The sequence below is a fragment of the Manis pentadactyla genome, chromosome 2, assembly GCF_030020395.1.
Source record: "Manis pentadactyla isolate mManPen7 chromosome 2, mManPen7.hap1, whole genome shotgun sequence".
In the NCBI taxonomy this organism is placed as follows: domain Eukaryota; kingdom Metazoa; phylum Chordata; class Mammalia; order Pholidota; family Manidae; genus Manis; species Manis pentadactyla.
Window position 1 is genome coordinate 49,810,336 of NC_080020.1, and position 25,726 is coordinate 49,836,061.

General features: G+C 56.2%; 2 protein-coding genes across 20 annotated transcripts; both read right to left on the bottom strand.

The window, feature by feature from the left end:
* Positions 1–1,544: 1,544 nt before the first annotated feature.
* On the bottom strand, positions 1,545–15,632 carry PDLIM7 (PDZ and LIM domain 7). Of its 19 annotated transcripts, none has more exons than XM_057492426.1 (16): positions 15,488–15,631; positions 14,435–14,541; positions 12,414–12,543; positions 12,288–12,337; positions 10,529–10,680; positions 10,418–10,448; positions 9,888–10,006; positions 9,494–9,514; positions 9,124–9,260; positions 8,927–8,963; positions 7,892–7,953; positions 7,509–7,746; positions 6,383–6,563; positions 2,249–2,369; positions 2,047–2,162; positions 1,545–1,884 (listed from the first exon to the last, which is right to left on the bottom strand). In XM_057492426.1, exons 2-16 carry the CDS (start codon positions 14,528–14,530, stop codon positions 1,798–1,800), a joined length of 1,578 nt encoding a protein of 525 aa, XP_057348409.1. In that variant the 5' UTR covers positions 14,531–14,541; positions 15,488–15,631; the 3' UTR covers positions 1,545–1,797. The 19 variants fall into 19 exon arrangements, 18 of the variants coding, with proteins under 18 accessions (XP_057348409.1, XP_057348408.1, XP_057348429.1 ...); XM_057492425.1 differs by having other exon boundaries at positions 7,892–7,962; XM_057492446.1 differs by lacking the exon at positions 15,488–15,631 and adding an exon at positions 14,676–14,837 and having other exon boundaries at positions 7,892–7,962.
* Positions 15,633–20,838: 5,206 nt separating this feature from the next.
* On the bottom strand, positions 20,839–25,525 carry DOK3 (docking protein 3). The gene is made up of 5 exons (XM_036887006.2): positions 25,270–25,525; positions 23,993–24,298; positions 22,153–22,252; positions 21,870–22,042; positions 20,839–21,755 (listed from the first exon to the last, which is right to left on the bottom strand). Exons 1-5 carry the CDS (start codon positions 25,333–25,335, stop codon positions 21,054–21,056), a joined length of 1,347 nt encoding a protein of 448 aa, XP_036742901.1. The 5' UTR covers positions 25,336–25,525; the 3' UTR covers positions 20,839–21,053.
* Between the last annotated feature and the right edge of the window lie 201 nt (positions 25,526–25,726).

Below are 25,726 nucleotides of genomic sequence, written 5' to 3' on the forward strand. Positions count from 1 at the left end.
AGAGAACATTTCTTTGTGGAAGCGAGATTCTCTTTAATGTGCCGGGGATGTCTAGGTTGAATGAGAATCATATTCCACCTGTTTTACTCCTGATGTGACCTGCATGGGCCCTGTTCTTTCTGGGCATCAATTACTAGCACCTCTGATCACTGTCCCAGACTGTCTCAAACTCACTCCTGAATGGAATCTCAAGGTAAATCTGGACTTGATTCAGCTGCTCCCTGAATTTGTCTCCTAAATGTCCCACAGACACCTGCTTGAGTCATTCAACATTCATTCATTGGCCAATATGCCAGGCACCGTTCTAGGCTCTGCAAGACATGCAAACAACACAGGGCCCTGTGTTCATGCCCCAGGGGTCCTTGAGAGAACAAAACAGAGAGCCCTTTCTGTTCTTTTGAAAAGGATGGGCCCAAGGACCTCTTGAGAATGCCAACAACCTCAGCATCCTCAAGGTCTCCATGCCAGGGAGCCTTGCACAGGTGGCTATGGGCATGCTGAGTTGTCCTGGCCTAATTTGGGCCCTCTCCACAGTCCCTCTCCAATCCAGGCTTCGGACAGGAGAGGTGACAGTCCCCATAGGGTGACAGAGGGCATCAGTGGGAAGCAAGAGGCCCTGGGGAAAGATGGGGCCATGATAGAGCCTCCAGATTTTGAGATAGCCAGCAGAAGCCAGTCTCTGTGGGGCACTTGCTGGTGAATGGTGCTCAGTAACACTCAGGTCTCCGGACAGTGCACCCAGCTTCAGGCCTGGCTTGTGGCTCAGTGGCATGCAACCTTAGTCAGGTCCCCTAAACTTTCATCCATAAAATAAGAGTAACTGCAGACAGCTCATAGGGTGGCTGGGAGGATCACACGAGATGTCACCAATAGCTGGTACATCCCAGATGCCCAGCAAAGTTGCCATCCTTCCTCTCCTCACCCTACATCCCACAAGCCCCTACTCTAGGCTGATTTCCCATCTGCCATGCTGTTTTCTGCTCCTCCCTTCCCCTGGCCCCTATACCTCCTCCTCATCTCCCTCCTCCCAGCCACCCTGCTCATGGCTCCCAGGGATCTTTTACACCATGAATCGGAACTGTTTGCTTCACTGTTTCAAAATCTTCTGTGCCCTGACCCCCCCACCCCAGCCTTACCATCAGGAGGCAATCCCAACTCCTTGGTCTGGCACTGGTAGCCTCCTAAGACCTAGAATCTGTCCTCTGCAGCCCCACTGCTTGCTGTACCACCTGGATGGGAGCTGGCACCTCTGGGCCTTCACTCTGGCTGTTAACATTTCCCACGTCCCATCTTTGCTGATGCACCCCCAACTTCTCTTCTCTGGCCTCTAAGCCAGGCCAGATCAGGCTCCCCCCACTTCTGTGGGTGCTTGGGCCCAGCACATGGATCCCCTCTTACTTCCTCCTCCTATTGACCTTGAGCCCTCCATGTCCTCACCAAAAGGACTGCCAAGATGGTCATTCTGGAAAAAGCCATCTTAACCTTCAGCCTGCTATGTGCCTCAAATCCCCTTTCCTAATGCACAGGAGGAAGTGCACATAGGGCACAGCTGTACACAGGTTTATTGTGGCACTGGTGGTGAACAGGAGCCAGTGCGGCCAGCACCAGTGTGTGATGGTGGTGGGGGGAGTAGGAGAAGAAGGGGATGGGGCAGTGCCCCAAACCCCAGGCTTGGGCCAGGAGTTGGGGTTGGGATGACCTTTGCCAACCCTACCCAGGAGTCTGGAGCGATGACTCTCGAAGAAGAAGCTGACCCCTGCAGCTGGGCTGGGTGAGGCAGCAGTGGGTGGGAGGGGTTCACACATGGGAGAAGGCATGGCTCTTGCAGAGCGGCTTGTCCTTCTTGGAGTAGAAAGTCTTTCCTTCCAGGTTGATCTGACATATCTGGGGACAGCCAAGGTCCAGTCACATGGGCTTGGAGGTGGCAGGAGAGGCCCCTTCCCAACCTCTCATGAACCCCAGAGGCAGGGGGTGGAAAGGAAGCTGGCAAAAAACACGAGATGTGGGGCGGGGAGCCTGAGTCCGAGTCCGAGGGGAGGCACTCACCGCACACACAAAACATGTGTCGTGCCAGCTGAAGCCCAGGGCCTCCAGGAAGCGGTCCCCAGCATCGATCTTGAAGTCACAGCCACGGCATTTTGTGCCAAACATCTTTTCATAGTCTGAGGATGGAGGCAGAGAAGAGGGGGCACTTGGTTCTCACCAGCCCCTCACCCCAGCCCCACGCCTCACCTGCATACCCACCTACCTCGCTCACAGTAGGGCGCACCTTCCTCCATGTAGAAGGCCCTGTTCCGAATGGGTGTCTTGCAGGCCGCGCAGGTGAAGCAATGCACATGCCAGGTCATCTTCAGGGCATGCATGATCTCCTGGGAGGAGGCGACAGTCACCAGGGGGCTTGGCCCCCTCCTCTCAGAGCTGGGGACACAGGAAGGCTGGCCTTGGGCCCTCTTCCTCACCACATAAGCATTACATCTCACCATCCCCACTCCTCTCACACTGTATCTCCACCTGTGCAATCTCCCTGTGGATGTCCACTATACCTCTCAGACTTGCCTTGTCCAAAGGTCGGCTCCCAATCTTCATGCCTCAAACCTAATCCTCCCATAGCCATCCCCAACTCCATCCTTCTATCTGCTCAGGCCAGATTCCCCTCTTTCTCTCACACCCTGCACCAAGTCTGCCAGGAAATCCTGTTGGGTCCACCAAGCGGCGTCACATCCACATTCTGACCTCTTGTGGCTGCCCTGATGCAGGAAGTGAGCCCTGGGCATCTGGCCTTGGTGACTGCACAAAACTGGCCTCTGAGCTCCTCCCTCAGCCCTACAGACTGATGTCACTCTGAGCCAGGTCACAAACCCTTCTGCTTGAATCCCTGCCGGCTCTATATTTCTCTGAGTAAAGGCCAAAGCCCTGAGAAGGGGCCAGAGGCAGGCAGGTCTGGCCTCTGCCTCTCTGCTCTCCCCACATGGCCCCCTGCCCATGGTTGCTGCACTAGGCTGTCCCATGCCTGGACTGCTCTGCTGCACATTTTCAAGTCTCAGCCTTCCCCTCAAGTTTCTGCTCATATGTCACCTTCCCTGTGAAGCCCACTCCAACACCAGGTAATAGACCTGCCTTCCTAGTGACATGCTCCTAATGGTCTTAACTCTGTTTTTCTCTTACACAGTACCACATAATTTACTTATTGTGTCTATTGCTTATCATTTGCCCCTTCTCTCCTTCCTGCTCAAAAATAAGGTCCAGGAAAAACAAGAACTGTTCTATCAGCTGATACATCCCAACAGTGCCTGGCCCAGTGCGAGGTCGTCAATAAATGCTTGTGAGCTGAGTTAACCTGCTCCAATGGAGAGGGGAGGCAGGAGAGGCCCAGGGAGGGGCTGTGTGATTGGTTCCCGGGACCCTAGGGCCCACCAGCAGCATTTGGATCTGGAGCAGGCAGAGGTCAGTGTGGGACCTGGAGGGGGTTCAGGTCCGTGGGTTCAGCCTGACCTTGCTTCTTAGTTGGGTGACTTGGTCAACACCTTTACCATCTCTTGGCACTTGGTTCCTTCCCTTGTGAAATGGGAACCTAATCCCAGCCTTGCAGGGTTGTTGTGAGGACGGCCCTGCGTTTGAAGCTGGGAGTCCTAGGCCTAGTGCCTGCCAGTAGGGGCAGTGTTGATGCTCAGGAATGTTTGGAAGGTGAAGACGGAATTCTAGGTGTTAAAGTGAAATCCCCTGATTTTTTGAGAGAGTGCACCTAGCTCTCAGATGGCCCATCTGTGCCGTCTACAACATCTGTGTCACATCCCACATATGCCTCACAAGCACCCTGGTGAGGGAGTTACTGCCACCTCCATTTTAGTGAGTCCCAGAGACAGTGACTTGCTCTAGTCACACAGCCAACAGATTTGAAAAGTGGGTTTTTTGTCCAAGTCCAGCTGACTCCACAGCTGGTTCTTCCCTCTGCCTGGTATGCCTCTTTTCAAGGAGCAGTCAGAGGGCTCAGGGAAGGAGCCTGGCTGCAAGCTGGTAGGACAGGGCTTGGGCAGGAGCGTGAGGAGGCCAGAGCTGGGCCTGGCCCCGTTAGCAAGAGGTCAGAAGAACCTGTGAGCCAGTTATTGATGTCTGTTTTACCTGCTAAAGTTCCCTAACTCTGCCTGCCTTTCCCATCCCCACTGCCCTGACCTGGGCTGCAGCAGCCTGTGCCTCTTCTCCAGCTGGGCCTCCAGCTCCTGCCCTAGAGGAAGCTTGCTGCGGCTCACCACACACCTGGCCTCGTCAGATCCCAGCTCCAGACTTCCAGCACAGCCCCTGCCCACCTCCTCAGCCTCATCTCACACCCTCCCAAGTGCTGCCTTGTGACATAAGCCATCCCCTCTGCTTGGAGCACTCTTCCTGATCCTTTTCCACGCTACTTCCTACTCAGAGCGGTCACTGAACAGTAGGGCCTTGATCTGTGGAAGCAAGTCCAGCTCAAGACAGGTGCTGGGATCCAGCCCATTCCACTACAACGGTCTGATGGGTGTGGCCTAAGCTGGCAGGAAAATGACGGATCTTGGGCAAAATTCTTCCATCTGTAAGGGGAATAACCAAACTGACCTCACAGTTCATGACACACACTGACCCGAGTCCCAAGCGGAGCTCCAGTTGGCAGTCAGGTTTCGCCACAGGAAACCTGGCCAGGCTATGCCCAATGTTCAGCCTCAGTGGGAAGAAACAGGATTTTGAATCACAAGTTTTTGAATCTGAATGTCTGGTTTTGCCACTCAATAGTCCTGTGCCCTTCAGGCATATGAGCTATCCTTCAGGGTTTCTGTGTTCTCACGCATGAGGGGCGGCTGACATGTGGGTGGATTAGTCTCTCCAAAGCCTGTTACAACCCTTTTCCCTTCCTTCCTTAAGGGGGATGGAGGCTAAAATACTGGGTTTGCCAGCCTCCCCTGTGGTCCAGCTGCTCATAGTCTAGCAATTTCAACCACTGAGATAAAGGGGCAGGTTCCTGGTTTGTCTTTCAGGGTCAAACATCTCATTACAAGAATGCCGTTTGCCCCTTCCCTCTCCTTCCTGTCGCAACAAGAATAAAACGCCTGGGGCAGTCAGACCATGAGACAATTGGCCTGGAGACAAAGGTCTACATGCTAAGGATTTTGGAGCCAAAAGACAGGAAAAACGTAAAGGCACCCTTGAGCTGCTGTTCCAGCCCTGGAGTTCTTGTGACTGAAGTAAATAACCCCTTCTGTTTAATCTCTGTAGTGGGGCTTTCTGCTCCCACAGCTGCAGGCAATCCCACTGACAGCTGCCATCTCTCATGCTTGCCTGTCCACCGCTCACTTTCTTTCTTAGGGTCATGGCAGCCAGTTTCATTCTGGGGAGCCAGTCTTCCCTTACTCTCAGTCTATGTTTCAGGCAAGGCCACCCAATCCCTGCTCCAGGAATGGGTGTCACCCAGGCCTGGCCAATTCAAGTCACAGGGCTTGATTCAGAGATGGGCATGTGACACAACCCAGGCCGAGGAGCATCTGGAACTCCTGATGTATCAAGTGGCTCAGAGGTGCTCTCATTCACTTGGTAGTGCTAAGCTGAGATGTAACCCTGGAGCCGCTGTGGCACCATCTTTGCTGCTTTCTAGGGAAAATCATGCTGGGAATGAAGCCAATGCAGATGAAAACAAAGGCGAGGGGTAGAAGAATCCTGATAACCTTGGGACCTGCACTCAGCTGGGCCTTAAGTTAGTTCCTTGGGCTTTCTGATTATTTGAGCCAGTACAGGTATCCCCTACTTTTTCAAAGTTTGTGTTACGCCACTTCGCTTTTACAAAAGACCTACGTTAGTACCTGTTTTTGCTAACCGAAAAAAGTCTGACAAAAAGCAAAAATAGTGGTCAGCATTTGCTTTGCATTTCTAGGGGCACGCACACCCTGAGCAATGAGAGTGGCACCGCTGGGCTCCTTCCCCGGGAACCAACCTCAGCCTCTCAGCATCAAGCCGCCAGAGCTTCAAACTGTGTGAGCATCTGCATTTTCTCTCGATTTATTTTGTGTAGCTATCAGCAAGATGTGTCCTTAGGTATGGGAAAAGCCTAAGAGAGGTTATTTTCCTGGTCTGGGAAGGCTCAAAAGTTTTATCCATATAAATTAATGGTAATCGCTTCTTTTGCTTTACACCATTTCAGCTTAAAAAGATTTCACAGGAAGGCTCTACTTTCATATAGCAAGGGAAACCTGTACACTCTTGCTTGCTTGAGCCCCTCTGAGGAGGATTTTGGACATTTACTAAGAGGACCCTGGCTAGTGTACAGAGACACCAACAGCGCAGTCAGGGAGAGCCCCCAGGCCCAGGAGGTGCTTGACGCTCAGGGTTGAGCTCACCTTCTCACCCGCCCACCAGCCCCACTCACGCCTGTGATCTTCTTCTTGCACTTGGCACAGCTGGGTGCGTAACGCACATCATAGCAGGAGGGGCAGAAGATGGCACCCTTCTCCTCAAAGAAGCCGCCCTCTTCCAGAACCTTTCCACACTGGCTGCACACAAACTCCTCCGGGTGGTATGCATGGCCCAATGCCACCAGATAACGGCCCCTGAGGGGGAGGCAGAGCAGTGAGAGGAAGTGTATGCAAATGTGGTCGGGGCTTCTGGCCAGAGCTCAAGTGGGTTCACTGAGCATCTATTCTGAAACCTTGAAGGGAAAGTTCGTTCTCCCCAATTACCAAACGGGAGAAAATAGGCTTGCCCAATGTCACAGAGCAAGAATAATGAAGCTGCACTGCTTTAATGAAAGGAGATGAGGGACAGGGGCAGTGCTGGAACAGGGAGGAGAGCTGCACTGGGTGGGGACCAATGAGACAAAACAGAGGAAATGGGGGTGGGAGGCCCAGAGTGCCCTTGGGCCTTGCAGACCAGAGGCACCTGAGCCAACCCTGGTGCCCATTTGGTTTCTGCTTGGCTATTCCATCTCACTTGGGCAGGGGCCTGCAGGTCCCAGGTAAATGGGGGTGTCTGAAGGAGGGTGTGCTTTGCAGAGCCTAAGAGTTGGCAGGAGTTGAAAGCAGGGCAGGGCTGGGGCCGAGAAGTAGGAAGGCTCTAGAATCTGGCACACTGACTCTGGGGGGCACTGTGTGACCCTGCTGGGCCCCAGGGAGCAGCGCAGAGAGGAAGGGGCCTCTGCCCGGTCTACTTTTAGAGCAGAAACCAAATGAGCAGGACAGAGGCAGCGGGGCTAGGAGGGGCAGGCCCTTCCTTGCCCAGGGAGCAGCAGACATCCTTGACACACTTCTTCAATCTCACCAGGGCAACACTGATGGAGGCCATGTAGGGTGGGGTGGGCAGTGGTAACGTGGGATTCAGAATCTGAAGACCCAGGCTAGGTCCCTCCCTCAGTTCCAACTAGTAACTGAATCCTTATCCTCTTGCAGTGGCAGCTGAGATCAGTGGGAAGACTAATGGGAGAGTAGTAATCGGAAAGATGCCAGGGCCAGATTTTCAAGACAGAAAGGCCAGGGTAGGAAAGGAACAGGGTCACCCACCGGATGACCTTGTGGCACTGGTGGCACACAGGAGTCTTGCCATTGCTGCCACCACCCGCTCCTGTGCCCCCTCCAGAGGCTGCCTGCACGATGGAGGTGCGGTTCTGCAGAGGTGTGGGTGTGGCTGGCTGGCTGTGCCGGGTCAGCACCGTGCTTGTCTTGTCCGGGGCGTAGCGCTCAGCAAATGCAGGGTCCACAGCCCAGGGTGGGCGGCTAGTGGGGCTGGGGGTGGTAGGGCCTGCCAGGGCCAAGGAAATTATCTCTGGGGGGTACCCAGTGACCCCACAGGATGGGGGTAGTGCCAGGGCAGCTTGGAGGGGCCCACCACCCCCAAGCCCCTGGAAACTACCCACCTTTCCCCATACGCAAGCCCATTCTCTCACCAGGCCAGGAGTCCTGGGGTGTAGCTGAAGCTGGGGCTGGGGCTTCTGTCCTGGGCACCTGGCTGTAAGATCTGCCATTCAAGGCCCTGTATAGCTGAGGTTCCTGGCATGGCTCCACCCCCCAACCTTGATCCTACTTGCCCCACGGGAGATGCCTGGGTATATGAGAGCTGCTGGGTTGGATTCCAGGTCCCACTGGGGTAGGGATGGGTAGGGCAGCTTCTCCTAGCCAGGTTCCAGCTGGCTGGCCTGTTGTATGGGACTGGGAGGTGGAGCAGGGCTCTTGCTTCTGGGGCAGCTCTTGAGGCTCCCTCACCCCAGAGATCCAGCTCTGATGGCAGGTCACCCTTGACCAGGTACTGCCTCCCACTAAGACCCAGACTGGCAGTGCCCACACTGGGTCTTAACCACCTAACATCCCTAAGCCCAAAAGGCAAACCAAGCCCACAAAGATAGAAGACAGAGGCAGAGAAAGCAGGGCTGAGAATGTTTATTTCCATGCCCAAGCCAGCACAGACCTGGCAGTCAGCAGTACCATAGGGCAAAGAGGGAAGGCAGTGTCAGACGGAGCCAGACCGTGTGCCAGCCTAGCAGGAAGCTCAGTCCAGGGGTTGGAAAGGGGTGGGTGAGGTAGGCAGAAGCTGGAGGCACCAAGGTGGGTGCCCTGGGCAAGAGAAATACGGAAAGAGAGAAGCAGAGAGGGCAGCTGGCAGGTGAGGGCCAAGCTATGACTGCATGTTGAGCACGTGGGCAGAGCGCTGGTGGTGCCAGTCCCGGAGGCGGGTGTAGTGTGGGCTCTGCAGCTCCAGGACATACTTTTCCCTGAGGGACAGAGAGAGAAGGAGGAGAAAGTGGAAGAAAGAGGAGATGGAAGGGAGGAAGGGAGGGAGGATGGTGCCCTGCCATCAGGAGGGTGCCAGGAAAAAGGAAAGAAGGAGAATGGAGTCCTGGCTGGGGATCCTTAGGAGCAGGAGCGGGGCTGTGGCTGGAACGAGAGGTAGGGCATGAGAGAGAGGGCTGGGCATGTTCTTTTACCTTGATTTCTTCAGGTGCTCCTCATCCGGGTCTTGCACTGAAGAGGCAGAGGGAGGCATTGACCAAGAGAAGACAGAGAGCCACCCCAACCCTGAGCCCTGGTGGAGGGTCACAGGGCACAGAGAGGGCTCCAGCTGAACCCAGGCCTGGGTTGAGGACCAGCAGGAGAGTCGGCCCTGCCCTGGGCTGGCACTTACTGAACTCGGTGCCTGTGAGATGAGCGAGGATGCGGAAGGAACGGGACTGTCCTGTCCCGGGCCGCGGCCGCCAGTCCTCCGTGTCCTCCGTCAGCCGCTGCTTGCTGGCATCTGGGACCAGCGGTCGGAGCGGCTGTCTGTGGGGAGGGTGTGGCTCAGAACCTCATGCTGGGGGTGCACAGTGGGGGCAGCCCCTCCCAGGGTTTGGTACATATGGGCTATGGTAATGGGAGTGAAGAAGGACAAGGCCAGGGCCCTGCTGGGTGGGCGGGTGGGTGTTAAGTGAGAGGACAGGGCAGTCAGGGTAGGGAGGGGCCACCGCCCAGAATGTCAAAAGGAAGGAAGAGAGGGACAGGCAGAGGGGGCTCACTGACTTGTCAGGGGTCTGCACCTGTGAAAGAAATAAGACAGATGGACAGATAAAGGGACAAAAGGACAGACACGGGGAAGAAGAAAGATGGCAAGAGGTCAGAGTAGCTGTGGGCAAGGCTGCAGTGAGTGTCTGGGGCTCAGTTGGCCCAACATCACACCCCAACCCGGGGCCGCAGGCGGTGGGGCGAGCCGCCTCAGTCAGAGACCCCAGAAGTGCAGCGCCTGGGCAGGAGCCACTCTTGGAAGGGCCCAGTGCCTGCGGTCCCCGCCCGGCCGCCAGGGGTCGCTGCCGCACGGTTCCGACGCGCCGGGGCGCAGTGCACACGCATGAGCAACAGCAGCGTGCGTGGGGCTCGAAGGGGTGTAGGCGGTGGCAGGCAGGACGAACGTACCCATTGTGTTGCGGGACGCTGTCAGCGGGCAGGGGCGCCCCAAAGGGCCGGGCCGTCTTGTTGAGGGAGACGCTGGGTGCAAAGATGTACCGCGGGGACTCCGCGGCGGGGGCCTGGGCCTGGGCGGAGACAGAGCGGTGCAGGGCGTGCGGCGGGAACCTGGGCTGGCCGGGGCGCCTCACTGGCGCGGAGAGGACAGCAGCGCTCCAGCCCCGCCCCCGCACATCTGGCGGAAGGCTACCGGGAGGGGGCCATTTAGGAGCGCAGCTCTCAAACCCCAACGGTTGAGGGCTGAGGAGTGCAGCTTAGAGCACGGGACAGCGGGAGGCAGCGGGCAGACAGACACAGACATGCCAAGTGTCCGGACCGTGCGGCAGCCCCTGGCCTAACTCCACTTTCCCCGACCCTCCCCAGCTTCGGCTTCCACCCTCTATTCCCAGGCAGGGATGGGGGTACCAAGGCTGCACCAAGGGAGCCGGCGTCCATTCCTATCCCGCCCGCCGCCCAGATGTCCCAGACCCATCATCTACCTTCTGCTGTTTGCTCTGGGAAGGCTGGGCCCTGGAGGAGGAGAAGGGATGACAGATAGCAGGCCAGGCCTGAGGGCACCCCACCCGCTTGGCAGCCCAGTGGCCACGGACCTGCTGAGACCCAGGCTGAGGCGCTCCCCACAGGCACGGATCTTGTTCTGGGCCTCAATGTGTGTGAGGCCCCCAGCATTCTCACCATCGATGTTCAGTACCCAGTCACCCACAGCCACACCGGCCTGTGCAGCTTTACCTCCGGGAGTGAGCTATGGAGAGATGGACAGTCACGGAGGCCCAAGACTGCGGACTAAACTGAGTCCAGCAGTAGTCAACCCTGCTTAAGCTGCCCCACTTCCAGAACCCAGAGACCTCTTCTTTCAACATGTTTCCGGCCAGCTGTTGGATGCTAAAGTGACCTGGAAGGGATGGGTTCCCCTGAGCTTCATGATCACCCAAACACCTTGCTTATTTATTCACCTCCATGATCCACCCCACTGTCTAGAAACTGCTGATGCCAACAGTCTCCACTAGGCTGAACCGTAAGCTTTTCAGCTCCAACCAGAGTCTTTTGAGGTCCCTGCTGGCCTCTTGCCCAGGCTGTTCCACTCACCCTCTGGCTTGTGCAAGTTCCTCCCTGACACTACTAGATGCTCACACTGACCTTTCACACTCCCAGCACCCTGTCCTGGGGCCAACTGCAGAGAGCTGCCAGGACCCTTTGAGCGCTAGGAACAGGCTCCATCATCTCCAGGCTCCCAGTGAACAGTGCCTGAACGGGGCCCAAGGTGTCAACTGGGGCTTCATAGGCTGTAAATGAGTGTTAGTCTAAAGCTTTCAATTGCCGTAACACCCTCTTCCCCACAGGGCTTTGAGCTGGGAATCACTGCTTCCTGCGACTAGAGGGGAAATAGTAGGCTGGAAGGAATGGTCACTACCAGCATGAGCTGAGACCATCAGGGATGACTTCTGGGAAGAGGTGGGTCTTGGTAAATTGAATGGGAGGTGCTACCTAAGGAGTGAGAGTCCATTTTTGAGTCTTGAATGCCAGAAGGAACCAGGACTTGGCCTTGATGTTAAGTGGGCCATAAGCAGTTTGAGGGCCCAGAGTGGGCCATTTCCCAGAATTCCGACAGAGGCGACCCTGACAAACCCCATAGGGCCCTCCCAGCCCTCTAGCCCAGTGGCAGGAACCCAGAAAGGGCGGCACTCCTGTTCATGGGTCTAAGCTCACAGGGCTGCCCGTCTATCTGGCAAGGCAAGGGGCCTGGCCCTGAGCAGACTTCTGTGGGGCAGTAGTGGAAGGCAGATTCACAATTCACACGCCAGGCAAGGAAGGTCTGGGAGACAGGCTGCCCATGGCTGCAGGAGGCTCCTCAAGTGGGCTGGTACACAGACTCAGTTGAGGCAGGGAGAGGAGAGGCAAGAGGTTCTAGGGAGATAGCAGAGGGCAGAGGGACTAGATGCAGAGACTGGCAGCACTGGGGCAATAAGGGAGAGCTGGGTTTGACATCTGTTTCATGTTTGGGAGACTGGAAGGGTAAGACAACTGGGTGGTTCCTTCTTCAGCACCCTCTAAGAATAGCAGCTTACATTATTAAGCACCTAGCAGTGCCATATACTGACACTGAATCCTCCAAAGCCCTGTGGAGTAGAGTCTGGGATTATACCCATTTTGTACATGGGAAAACAGAGAGATGAAGTAACTTCTCTAAAGCTGCCCTACTAAGTGGCAAGGCCAGTTTTGACCCTGACCCTAAGGCTCCCCTACACCAGGCCACCTGTGCTGAGTGTTATGGCACAGCTCAGAGGTTAGCCTACCTAGAATGAATCTCTGAACCCCGGTTAGGTTTGGGGCCTGGATCTCCTATCTCACCTTTAGTTCAATCCAACAACCCCTTATAATGGGCATGGGGAAGTGACGCCCTTGAGAGGAAATGACTTAGTTGAGATCATGGTGAGTCAGAAGAAGGGAAAGCTGGTCCAGCCACTCCCTACCCACATGGGCTAGCTCCTGGGAGCCGAGCCTGAGGTGGGAGCCTTGGCGTGGACAGGAGCAGCTGGGTCCTGGAGAGGGGTTGGGGAATTGTGGACCACTTCCTTTCCCGAGTATCTAGAAGGATGGGAAGCACCTGAGGAACAGAACAGTGGTCAGAGAGTTATAGCAAAGCAGGAGAAGCTCTGGGGGAGTGACTGGAGAGATCAGGGAGGCCTGAGGGACCAAGGGGAAAAGCCAGGGGGCTGGATACTGCATGGGGTGGGGGTGAGTCAGCCCAAGAGCTCTACTGAGCAGCCCAACCCCCAAGTCCCAGACATTACCTCATCTCCCAGCCAAGGCCCTCAGCCAGCCCTAGCCCCTCCCTCCCCGCTCCATGCTGGGGGCAGGGGAGAGGAAAGGGCCTGCCCAGCGAGGGAAAAAGATCACCCTGCCAGCCCCCTGGCCCAGCAGCCCACCCGCTCACCAGGGGCCTAGCTCCAACTTCAGGGCTGGGTTCAGCTGGTGGCCCCACCCACGGCTGGTGCTGCCTACTGGGGAGCTTAGGCCCAGAGTGCCCCCAACAGGCCACATTTGAAAGTACAACCCCACCCCCACCCCACTCCCAGCTATTATGTTGCCCATTCCCACCAATGAAGACAGGCGTGGGCGTTGGCCAAAGCCTCTGGCCCCCAAGTCACAACGGCCAGCACTTTCCCAAGGAGAGAGATATAGGATAGGTTTTCAGGGCTGGTAAGGCTTGAGAACTGTGTAGGGGTGGGTGTGTATGGCAGGGGGACCACTGCCCTTAGCTACCCAGCAGGGGTACAGTTTCTACGGGAACCCCATGGAAAGGTCACTGGGAAGAATAGTAACTGCCGCCTGCCCTGGCCACCAAGCCCAACTTCCACAGACAGACTCCATCCTGGGCCCCTCTCAGGATGGGCAGTGCCTGGACAACCTTTTGGCCCCCTCTAAGCAGAGCTTGCCCTAGGCATCCAACAGCTGCCTGCCTACCAGGTGCCCTGGTGAACCTCTCTGAGCAGACAGATGTGGGAGCAGGAAGTCCCTGCCCCCTCCTGACCCTCAGGCCACAATAAGAGACACCAGCCCAAGGACTGGCCTCACCCTCCCTGGGTAGGTAGTTTGTTCTTTGTGTCCCACAACTGACCCTAGAGCTGGAGCCATGGCCTGGTGGCCAGCAGCTGAAGGGGCCCACTGATGGGGTTCAGGGATTCAGGCCCAGGCCAGCCTTTTTCAGCTCAGACTCCTGCCACCAGTTGGTCATCCCAGTGTGGGGCTGCATTCTTGCGCTTATAAGGCAATCCCCCTGCTACAGGGAGGAGCCAGCCCCCAGCTCCACCCCCACAAGGGCAGAAAGACTCTCAGGAGCTGAAGTCAGAGCCCTAGAGCCCAGGCCCACATCACTGTAGGGCACTACAACTTGAATGGAACCAGTGGATAGGATAGAGGTCTTCCTTTGGCTGGAGACAACCCCACCTTCTACTCCCGAAAACTGTAGGTCATCCCAATGCCTGAATTCAAATCCCTGCTTTGCAATGGCATCTCTGAAGGAGTCCTTCTAGATCTCGGAGCCCTGGGTTCCCTCTCTGGAAAAACAGGATGACAATTGCTATTCCTTAGATGCCAATGAGGCTGAAGTGAGATCTTGCAATCAGAGTGCCCTGCCTGGGGCCTGGCTCCAAACATTCCTCCTTCAAGCAGCTTAGACACTTCCTGAGGACCTCAGGCTCCTCTCCTGCAGAATGAGCATTCCCCCAGGGCCTCAGAGGTACGTGCCCCAGGAGCTCCGTGGGATGGTATTAGATACAGTGTCCTTCTGGGGAAGTGTAGAGGCTGCTCCTTTCTCAGTATCCACCTGGTTGGGAGTCCTTGTCACAGGTGCCCACCTCTCTGGGCCTGGGCACCTCCTGGTCTATTACACCTGACTCACTCCTACTCAGACTCGGGATTCCCAACACCCACCATCGGACACACCTGAGCACCCAAAGATTCCTGGGGGCACCCCTACCCCAACCTAGGCTCACCCGGGAGATAGAGAGGGGCACATTGAAGTCCTTGCCCCCCTGCAGCCGGAAGCCCCAAGGTGCAGGCCCCTCTAGTATCACCTTAAAGGAATCCATGGTGCCTGCTCCTGAAAAGAGAAAAAAGTGAGTGGCCGGCATGGTGGGTGCAAAGACGGGCCCAGCTCTGGACACTAATCTGGGCTGGTGCCAAGCAGGCACCTGGGAGATGCTGAGCACACCCAGGGCACGGGTAGGCGGGCACCTTGTCAGGTTTGCTGAGCTGCTGAATGGCAGACCACATTTTGCAAAGACAGGGACTGGGACGGTGAGGAGACCCCACATCCAATCTTAAGGTTCTTCTCATCCGGGAGTGGGCCACAGGTCTGATTTGGCACGGCCTCCCCCCAAGCCAGCCTTGAGCCTTTTGAGAAAAGGCGAGGTGAGTCAGGGGCCGGCGCTCCTCTCCCCCGCCCCCAGGTCCCGGCAGGCAGGCCGCGGCTGGAGCCTGCTCGGACTATATAAGGCGTGTAAGCTGACACTGTGCGGAGAGTCAGCGGAGGGAGCACACGGGGGCTCGGGACGCGAGGGGGAGGGGTGGGAAGACAGTGAAGGGAGGCGGCTGGAGCGGGTCCTAGCCATTCCGGGTGGGTGAGGCTGCTCGGGGCCTCGGACCGACCCCTGGGCCCTGGAGGGTACCGGGCGGTGCCGCGGCCACAATGTTGATCGGTGGGGCCTAGGACCCCAAAGCGTAGCCAGGAAGGGGATTCGTTCTGGAGCCCACGAAGATGGTGCCTCCTACACAGGCCTGCTTCCATCCCGGCGTGACTCAGTTTCCCCCTGAGCCCCCGCCCAGGCCCCATGCACTGGCCGAGACCTGGGCGCAGGAAGCGGCGCAGGCGCCAGTCGGCCCCGCCGCAGCCCGCTTAGCCGCAGGAAGGCGGGGGCGGAGACAGGGGCCCGGGCCCGTGGGAGAAAGCGCAGCGTTAGCCACAATCCCCAATGCCCTCTTTGGTTCCCAGCAGGCTCCTGTCCCCAGCGTGGCCCAGTCCGAGACACCCGCGCGGTCGCCTGTACCTGCTCGGCCCCGGTGGGGCGCTGCTAGGCGGCAGGTTCCAAGTGCAGCGTAGGGATCGGATGCCAGTGCTCTGATCCCGCCCCCGCGGCCACCGTCCCCTTTGAGGCCGCTGAAGCGGGGTGGAGACTTAGGCCACGCCCCCATTTAAGTTACGCCCACGGGCGGTGTCTTTGCTGGTTGGAAGCCCCACCCAATCCTCTCGCCCCGCCCAATCACGAAGCCCGGTCTCACTTTGAGCTGGAAGGCGGTGGGCGGGGTCTGCGCTGAGTCTGGGCGGGGACCTGGCTGTGGGATGGGGATGTAGCGCTTGGCTGGCCCGCATGCCGCTCGTCCAGCGCCTTTCTCCTCCCACTGGCTAAGAGGAAAGAAAGTGGCTTTGGAAACGGAACAGACCTGGACTTTCCGAACCTGTTTCCTCCTTGGAAAAATAAGACAGTAATACCTCGTTGGACCGCTGTGAGGAGGCATTGTTTGGCGTAATGTGCAGCCATCCACGGCTCCAGAATTTCTAAATGGACGACGGAGGGACTTGAAGGGGACACGCAGAGGTGGGGTTAGTTGAGGTGGGGTCAGGATCTGAGCCTTCACTTCCACCCTCTAACATCCGGCATTCAGCAGCCGGCTGCCAGCCACCCCTGCTCAGCATCAACCACACACTGTCGAGATGGGCTGTGGCCTTGTACCCCATGGTAGAGCGGGCAGCGCCTCCACTGTGAGTGTAACTGGAGGACTCTAGCGGTAATGTCAGAGTCCCAACTTTGCCGCTAGCGCTCAACCCCGGGCGGCTCGGCGGCGGGGGAATTTGAACAGGGACGGGAGTGTGTGGGTGAGTGCATAGACGTCCACCCCTCAGGTCTTAAGAAGGCATGGCTGATATCCTTCTCCCACCTCTGTCATCATCACATTCCCCTTGTTCTGCCTCATTCCCCTCACTACACAAACTGCTGCGAGAGTTCTCATCTTTGCAGAAATCCTCTTGACCCCAATTCTCTCTCCAGCTATTGCTCTTTCATCCCACTCCTCTGGAGAGTAAAATTCTGCAAAAAGTGTTGTCTGTTGCCCTGTCTCCACTTGTTTTCTGTTCTCTCTTGAACCCGCTCTGGCCAGGCTGTTGTTTCCACCAATCCTATGGTTCTCCAATGACCTCCAGGTTATGAAATCAATGCAGGGTTCTCAGCTTCTCTTTCACCCTGCCTGAGAGCAGCCCTGGTGCCTCTTTCCCTGGCTTCATGCCTCCCTCTGCCCCATTGCTTCCTTCCTCTCCATCTCTTTTGGCAGCTCCTCTTCTGCCTTGCAGCATGGCCATCAGATCTTGCTTGTCTGCGTTCACTAGCTGGGACCCCATCCTGCCCAGTGGCTATAAATAACACCCACATGGCAAGGACTCCCAAATTGTATGTCCAACTCTGACCTCCCCTGAAGAACTCCAGACTCCAATATCCAAGAGGCTGTCCAGCCTCTACTTGGAAGTCTACTAGATATCTCAAACCATCATGTCTTAATTTAAATTAGTGCTTTCCCCACCTTCCTAAATCCTTCTTCACCTCAGTAAATGACACCAGCATTCATCCACCTGGTCCACTACAAACTATGAAGTTATCCTTCTTTTCTCTTCTCTTTCATACCCCAGATTTTGCAAATTCCATCTTCAGAATATGTTCCACATCTGGTCTCTGTGGCCAGTGTTGTCCCTGCCACTCGTCTCATGCGTAGACACCCTAACAGTCTCCTAACACCTCCCTTGCCCACTCCACAGCCTTTCCATACAGCAGCCAAAGTTATATTTTTAAAGCAAAAATCACACCATCCTCAGCTTTTAGCATTCCAGTAGGCTTCTTGTTGCACTTAAAATAAAACTCCAATGTCCTTAAGATATATATGGCTAATAAATATATATATTTATTATCTTTATCTTATATTTATTATTTATATACTAATAAGCTGGGTCCTCCTCCCACTTTTCCCCTTACTCACTCCACTCCAGCCACTCTGGCCTCCTCCAACAATTCAAGCATATTTCTGCCTCAGAGATTTGCACTTGCAGCCCCTGTTTGGAACACTTTCCCCCTGATATCTAAACAACAGGCTCTCCCACTTTGTTCAGGTCTCTGCTCAGCTGTTGTCTCCTCCAAGGGGCCTTCCCTGATCACCTTAGCTAAAACAGCAGCCCCTTGACACCTCACCCACATCATGCACTAGTCCCTTACCCTACTTTGTTTCTCCCCATAGCACTTACCACCATCTGACATTACACTGTTTGTTTCTTCACTGCCCTTTGTCCCCGTTAGAATATTAGTCCCATGGGAGCAGAGACTTGTGTGTCTTGTCCACCATTTCCTCAGTGCCTGCACACAGTGGATGTGAATGAGCAGTTCAAAGAAGGATTGAGTAGGTGAACTAGCAAATGATCAAAGGAAGAAGGGCAGCCTGGGGTCCTGGTAGTCCTCCAGCAGAGAGGACCCCACAGTCCCATTCTTTAGGCCTTTGCAAGGCTCAGGCCTGTATGAAACCACCAGAGCTCCCAGCATAGGCAGCTCCTGGGTAGGAACAGGCCCCAGGCTAAGACGCAGTGCTCCCTGGTGTCTAGGACACCTGCGGCTCCAGGGCAAGGTGCTCAGAGTCTTGGAATTTCTGAAGACTTTCTCTTTCACCATCTCATTAGAACCTCACAAAATGAAACAAAGAGACTTAGATTTATAATAAGAAAGCATGCTAGACCAGGGACCCAGTTCTGACCATGACCCTGACTCTCTGGGTAATCTCCACTGTGTCCTGGGATTTGCAGAGCTGGCAAGGGCTGGCTTGCCCCCATGGGGTGGACGGACCCTGCTGCAACCACCCTGGGAGCCTCCTGGCCTCAGCTTGCTCTCTGGCAGGCAGCCTGATGGATCATGGGAAGACTTTGTCCATCAGGAGGAGCTTCCAAAGTGGCTCTGAACTCTGCCTCCCTGTGGCTCTAACAACCTTCTGGGCTTTGCCCTCTGTGGCCACAGACACCATGGGATAGCACTGCCTGGAAGCCCCTTCCCCCAACCTCCCTTCACATGTGGCATTTGCAGATGCCTTTTAGGTGTAGTTGGGTTCTTACATCTGGGTCTCAGGGGAGACGTCTATGCTGAAAATAGACATTGGGGAGTCATCAGCATTGAGATGATCTGTGAGAGCTGGAGGCCAGAGCAGCTGCTCAAGGCAGTGTTTCTCCACCCTGGGCACACATTACAACTGGCTGGCAAGCTGAAAGCAGACAGTGGCACTCAGGCCCTGTTGGGACTGAGGAAATCCCAGCCCCTGGGTGTGGACCTAGGCATGGGCCATTTTTAAAAGCTCCAAGGTGATTCTGTGGACAACCAGGATTGAGCTACATACTGTGTCTGAGGCCAGAGCCCCAGGCAGAGCTGGCAGAGGAGGGGACAGCAGAGGCTGGGAAGGACAGGCCATGGGGAAGGAGGAAAAGCAAATAAAGACAGTGGTGCAAGGAGGGCTGTCAGGGAGTCTGGGTCACAAAGGCAGTCCGAATTGCTTTTGTTTTGGGGAACAAGAAGGTTGGTGACCCTGGTGAGGGTGATGTAATGGAGTAGCAGGACCACGGGAGCTGGAGTTGGTGGAAGGGAGAATGGAAGATGAGAAAGTGGAAATGAGAGTAATCAGCAACTTTTGAGGAGTTTCACTGTGAAGAGGAACAGAGAAATGGGGACATGGCTGAGGCGACTGTGAGATCAAAGGTTGCCCAGCTGTGAGGTGCTGGGAGTGGAGCACATGTTGGGGAGCAGACACTGCTGCCCCTGGAGGGCAGGAAAGAAATGGCGAGGTGCTGAGGCACTTGGACAGGAGGTGGGCGGTTGAGGGCGTTCGCTTCTGTTGGCTGCACTTTCTCCGGAGTCTCTCCGAGGTGCGATGGGCAGGGACAGAGAGGAGAACGTGTGAGGTCTTGAAGGGGAGGAAAGAAGCCACTCTGGGACATGCAGTCTCTCTGGAGAGCCTGTCCATTGAGACTTGAGATCATATTGTTAAAGAAAATGCAATCAGCCAGAGGATGTGAATTTCTCTGCTGTGAGCAGCTAGCTGCTGGGAGGCAAGCGCTGAGGGGAGCTGAGCTTACTGATGCCGAGGGCTTTGCCAGACAAATAAGAGAAGGAAAGGGGAGTGTGATGGGTTGACCATGTTGGTGGAGCACAGAATCTGTCAGACAAGAATGAAACTGAGGACAGTGGCCAAACAGATGGTGAGAAAAAGGTCACTGTAGCTGGAGAGGAGCTTTATGGGCCATGCTAGAGGAAGTGGGCTGGAAGGAAAGAAAGAGGTGGCAAGAGGTGGATGCTTGGAAATAAGGTGGCAAAGAGGGAGTATCACTGTCACAAGGTTCGAGATGTGCCAAGGGTGTGGGCAGCTGAGGCAGAGTTGAGGTCAAGGGGCCAGGAGATCAGGTCTTTGGGCATATGATGCTATGTTCATGGAGACTCCAGGGATAGTGACAGCAGTAGAATGAGAGCACTAAAGTCTTTAAGAGACTTGCTTGTCTCCCTCTGGAATGTGGGCTGTCTTGAACATGGCTGCATCCCCAGTGTGTGGCATGGACCAAGCACATGGTAAAACTCTTAAGGAACGAATGTATGCCTGGCAGGTAATTTGACTTTCATCTGTGACATTTGAGGAGATGGAGGCCTGAAGTTTCCCAGAAGCGTCTGCATATATTTGAGTCTGAGTGGGGAGCAGGAGATTTGGGTGTGCACATCTTTGAAGTCCCTTCCTCCCGCCCCTTCCTCTCCCACCCATCCACTCCTCCCCAGCTCAGGCTTCTCCATCACCAGTGTAGCTCCCTCACTTTTGTTGTCCACACTGCTCCTTCCCCACCATGACTGTGTTCCTCCACTGAGGATGAGACCAAGTTCATTACAGGATGGTCAGGACTCTCATGCTTGGCCACCAACTGCCCTTCTGTGACAACACTCTTCTCTTTGTCTCTGGGCCTATGCATATCCATCCTTGGCCTAGAAAGCCCCAGGGATTGCTGCCAGCCTGGTGAAGCCCTGCCTGCCCTTAAAACTCAATCCAGAGGGACCCTCTCCCATCAGCAAGCCTCACCTCTCCCCCTGCCTGACTGAGCCATTTCTGCTGCACAGGACCACATAAATCATAATTATCTGCATCCTGCCCATCTGCTCAAGGGGACTTGAGCACACTGGTGGCAGAGGTCAAGTCCAAGTCATGTGTGTCCCTGGAACTGAGCACAGTAATCCACAGTGATGTTTGCTGCAACACCTGTGAAGTGAGGGTCTGTGTATACACGGGGACCCATGAGTGCCACTGACAGGAGCTGAGGTGAGAAGGTGTGGACTGTGGGCCACAGATGGATGGGGAGCTGGCAGACTTTATTACCAGTATATCTGTACACTATACCCTAGGGGACTGGCAGGGCACGTGGGGAGCCCTCCCCAGGCTGCCTGCCTTGTCCCCACAGGCCAGGGTGGATGCAGGGCTGTGTCTCTAGTTGTCCATTATTTGCCCTCCCTCCTGTCCCATGGACAGAGCTTTCCTTTCCTCCTGCTGCCACACCACACAGGACATTCAGGGCCGGTCACAGGGAACTGGGCCCTTCCTCCGCTCTCGGCTCAGCAGCGTCACCAGCTTGGCCTTGAAGCCCGTGTGAGTGCAGGGGCGGCCAGAACCTCCGGCCTCCTCGTAGTTGTTGCCCAGCTCCAGCTCCAGCAGTCGCCGGTATTGGGCTTCCAGGCTGCTGTCATGGGCCGGACTGGGCCAGCCCAGGTCCTCGCTGTTGTGGTAGATGGGGCTGGCTAAGGGGCTGTGGCCACTAGGGCCCTCCTGCATGGGCCCGCCATCGCTGGGAGGAACAGAGCCTGCCTCCAGCACACACAGGTTCTCGTAGAGGTGCTCAGCAACACGTGGGGGCCCGCTGGCCCTCTTGCACACTGAGGCATAGAGCTCGGGCGCTGGCTTGATGAGGGGCTCTGTGCCCAGCAGTGGTGGCAGGCTCTGGGGCCCAGGCTCAGCCAGGAGTACCCTCTGGGAGCTGGGAGGCTCAGGCCCTGGGGGTCCCTCCTGCAGCTCACTGGGTGGATCCAGTGAGGGCAGGGAGGTGGCCCGCAACAGTGGGCAGGGCCGGGGCCCAGCCAGCACTGGTAGCCGCTCCCTCTGGCGGCTGATGGCGGTGGCCACTACGCCACACAGGTCAAGGGCTTGCGGGCTGCTGAAGGCGAAGAGGCCCTCACCTGAGTCACAACGGCGGCCAGCTTCAAAGGAGAACACACCCTGGGGTGCAGAAGGGGTGGCATGGGCAGGTCATAGCTGAGGGGCCAGGGTGCCCGTCACCCACCAGTTCTCCCGGCAGGACCAGTGGGGTGGGGTGGCCACCCAGCACCTCACCTTGTCAGAGCCGAACTTGCGCAGGAAGCGGTAGGGCCAGGTGTAGAGGGCCTGGGGGCTGGAGGGCTCTTTCAGCTGAATGGCATCCTGGCCCAGCACCAGGAGGTAGGGCCCCTTTAGCTGGCAGCGCATGGCAGCCTCGGTCCTCTGCACCACCACTGGAAACTTGCTCACTGCAGGCGGGAGGACCATGAGGAAGCAAGCACAGCCCCCGTGGGTTCCCCAAAGATCCAAGACCTGTGTGTAGTGAGACCAAGGCTTCCCCTGTACCTCCCCAACTCACCTTCTTGCCAGGAGGAATAGATGGAGTTCTCCTCCATGGGGACCAGGCCCCTCTTAGGATCCACAGCCTCCCCTGATCCTGAGGAACTCTCCCCTGTGCCCTGGCAAATGGGATAAGGTCAGAGGTCAGGGGCTCCCACTCCTCTTCCCACACCCTTCCCTGGGGTCAGTAATCCAGGACTCCCTGACAAACAAGGGCATCCAGGGACCTGGGTTCTAGTCCCAGTTTTGTCTCTAACACACTGCAGGACCCTGGGTACCCCTCTGAGTCCATGTGCACCCCCTAGCTCCCCTCTTGAGGGTGCTGAGAGCTGGAAAGGCACACAGGAGGATGTCCCCCATCATCCTCAAGTTCGGCCAGGCATATGCTGGCTGCAGTCCCCCCTGACAGCTTGGAGAGGTAAAGGGGCAGAAGTTTGGTGGGGGGGGTGCCCCTCACTCCTCTCCTATCTCTCCCCTCCACCCCTCATTCCCCAAGTCCCTGGAGCTCTGACTCCCAGCATCCCCACCACAGCCTAGGCCTACTGGAGCACAGCCAGGGTCAGGAGCATGGCCAGGGTCATGTGCAGTGGCTTTCTTGCCGGTCTTTTTGCTCCTGTTCACTTTATTTTTAAAACAGTTTACAACTGATAGTAAAGCATACAACACAAAATTTACCATTTTAGGAAAAAAAAATTTTTTTTTTACCATTTTAACCATTTTAAAGTGCCTAATTTAGTGTTTTTTTTTTAATATAGTCACAAGGTTCTGCAATCAACACTTTTATCTAGTTCCAGAACTTTTTCATCACTTCAAATGGAAACCCTGTGGCCATTAGCAGCCACTCCCCATTCTCTCTCCCCCTGCCCCTGGCAACCACTAAGCTAGCTGCTTTCTGTTGCTATGGTTTCGCCTATCCTAGGTATTTCATATAAAAGGAATCATGCAATCCGTGGCCTTTTGTGCTTAGCATAATGTTTTCCAGGCCCATCTATGGTGCAGCATGTATCAGTACTTCATTCCTTTTTATAGCCAAGTAACGTTCTGTTGTAGAGATAGACCACGGTTAGTTTATCCATTCATCAGTTTTCCCCTTTTGGGTATTGTTAATAATAATGCTGCGTTGAACATTATCATACTAGTCTTGTTTGAACACCTGTTTCAATTCTGTTGGGTTTATACCTAGTAGTGGAATTGCTGGGTCATAGGTTAACTCTATGTGAAGTTTTTGAGGAACTCCCAGACTCATTTCCTTTTAGTGCATCATAGACTATGAAGTTTTAAAACTCTTAGTCCCTGGCTCAAACCCCCTCAGCTTTCTCCTCTCAGAATAAAACCCAAAACTCTGCACATGGCCCAAAGCGGTCTCGGCAGGCTTCCACTCAACTCCCTACCTTAGCCTCCTCTTGAGCCCCTGCCACCCCTTACCCTCCGGCCATACTGGCCCTCTTTCTGCCCCTTGAACACACCAAATTTTTCCCTACCACAAGGCCTTTGCCAGTGTTGTTCCCTCTGTTCAGGACACTTGTCACACCTCATCGTCTCGGGGGCTGTTTCCTCAGATCTTTGTCTGGTGGGTTCTTATTTGTGCTAGAGGACTCAGGTTCACTGTCTCCTCCTGAGAGGCCTTCCTGGACCACCCTGCCTAATGTTCCCCTATTCCCTCCTGGCTCCTCCCAGACTCATTTTCTCCATACATGCATGGCCTTCTGAGATTTGTTCTGGGGGATTCTGGGCTGTTTCCCAGGCTCTCAGGTACTTGGCAGGTACTTGCTGAGTGACAGGTTGTGAAGAACAAGGGGGTCGTCAGGTGATCCCTTGGGCTGGCCCTTGGCTGCCCCGCCTGCCCACCCTGTGCTTACCGGGAAGGCCAGCTGGCAGATGGGCCCCATCCATGCTTGGCGGTGCTGTGCCGCCAGAAGGTGGCTTCGCTCCGTGGTGGTAAGCAGGAAGGCACCAGTGTCCCGGGGGCAGCTCTCGCCATCAGCCGGCAACACGGAAACGCAGTCAGCCAGGCGGATGACCCGCCGCTCCCCTCGCCGGCCAGGCCCCACAGACCTGTCACCTACTGGTCCTGGGCCGCCATCCCGGACCTCCCAGCTCTCCAGCCGTGCCACGCCTGATGGGCCTCCTGCATACAGCAGACCCCATACCTTCCTCCAGGACTTCTGTGAGAGATGAGGATCGGGGAGAAGACCCTTGGGTGGCAGTTCTCCCTCCAGCTCAGCTCAGCTCAGCATAAGTTGCTCAGCAAATGCTCCTGGCCACTCTGGCTGGCCTCTGCCTCCTCCAGCAGCTCAGGGCACCAGGGAAGGAGCCCTTGCCACAGCCAGCCCAGCAGGGTGAACAGTCAGTGCTTAGGGCCAGTCAGTTCTGAGTTCAAATTTGCCCCACACTTTCCTAACCATCACCCCCATGAACACTAGTGCCGTGTCTCAGAAAGTCATGAGGAGTCAAGGGTGGGGCTTCTACTGTCTTCTGTCCGTGAGGGACCTAGTGGCTGGGGCAGACCACCTCTACTGCCATTATGGTGGTGCTCTCTCCCCTACAAAGAAAAGATCATTTGGGCCATGGGACAAGGGTTGGGATGGGAGGGAGGCCTCAGTTTCAAGAGGGCAAGGAAGGAAACATGCAAATAACATCAAGCAAAGGAAACAGACTGTTTCTCTGCCTGGGCAGCAGCTGCAGCTGGGCTGCGGCAGGGCAGGGCCAGCTGCCGGAGGAGAAAGGTGAACTCCCCAGCAGGTCCCATGACAGAACTGGGAGGAGCCAAGTGGGGCTGCTTTTGCAGGGTGGGGCTGTACTTCTGAGGGCTCCTCCAGCGCAGCCCCTGGCCCTCTCCTAGGCCCGGCGGAAGGCTCTTGTATTAGCCAGCCTGTCGGCTCGGCCCTGCCCCAAGGTTTGGAGTCTTAAACCCTCCCTGCTCCAGGCTTCCCCATCTATAAGTGAGGCAGGTTCCCACAAAGACGTGCTCAGCCCAGCCCGCTCAGGCTGAGTGGACTCAGTTCCACAACCCCGTACTTGGGCTGGAACCCCACCCTGACTCCCTTCCCCATTCTCCCAGGCCCTGGAAGCTCTCTGACGCTGGAGCGAAGCCCACCATTTTTCTCAGGCAGCTGCCTGGCCACCAGGGTCCCACCTTGCCAAACTTGGTGTGCTGCTGGTAGAGGATGCCATCCTTGATGGGGGTCTCCAGAGGCTCCATGGCCACAGCCCGGCCCTGGGCAGCCACTCCGAGGGCCTGACGAGACTGGTGACAGGCTGGAGGGGAACTCCTCACACTTCCCCTTCTGGCCACTTCCCCCTCCCTCTGTCCAGAGAGCAGCTGCAGAGCTTGGGGGAGGGGAGCCCTGTCTTCAGTGAAGAATAGAGGATGGAGGGTGGGAGGTAACACACATTTCTTCCTTGGGTTCCAGCTGGCCCAAGGTGCCCACGTGTGCCTGGCGGGAGCCTCAGACCACTTGAGGGCAGATGGCCTATTCCTGCACTGGGTCAGCTGGGTGTAAGCCTCTGGTTTCCTGAGTCATAAGCTCCGACCCCTCCCGTCTGGGGCAGTGTGTGCCCTGGTTCCTGGCATTCCCACAGCCCCGTCCCTG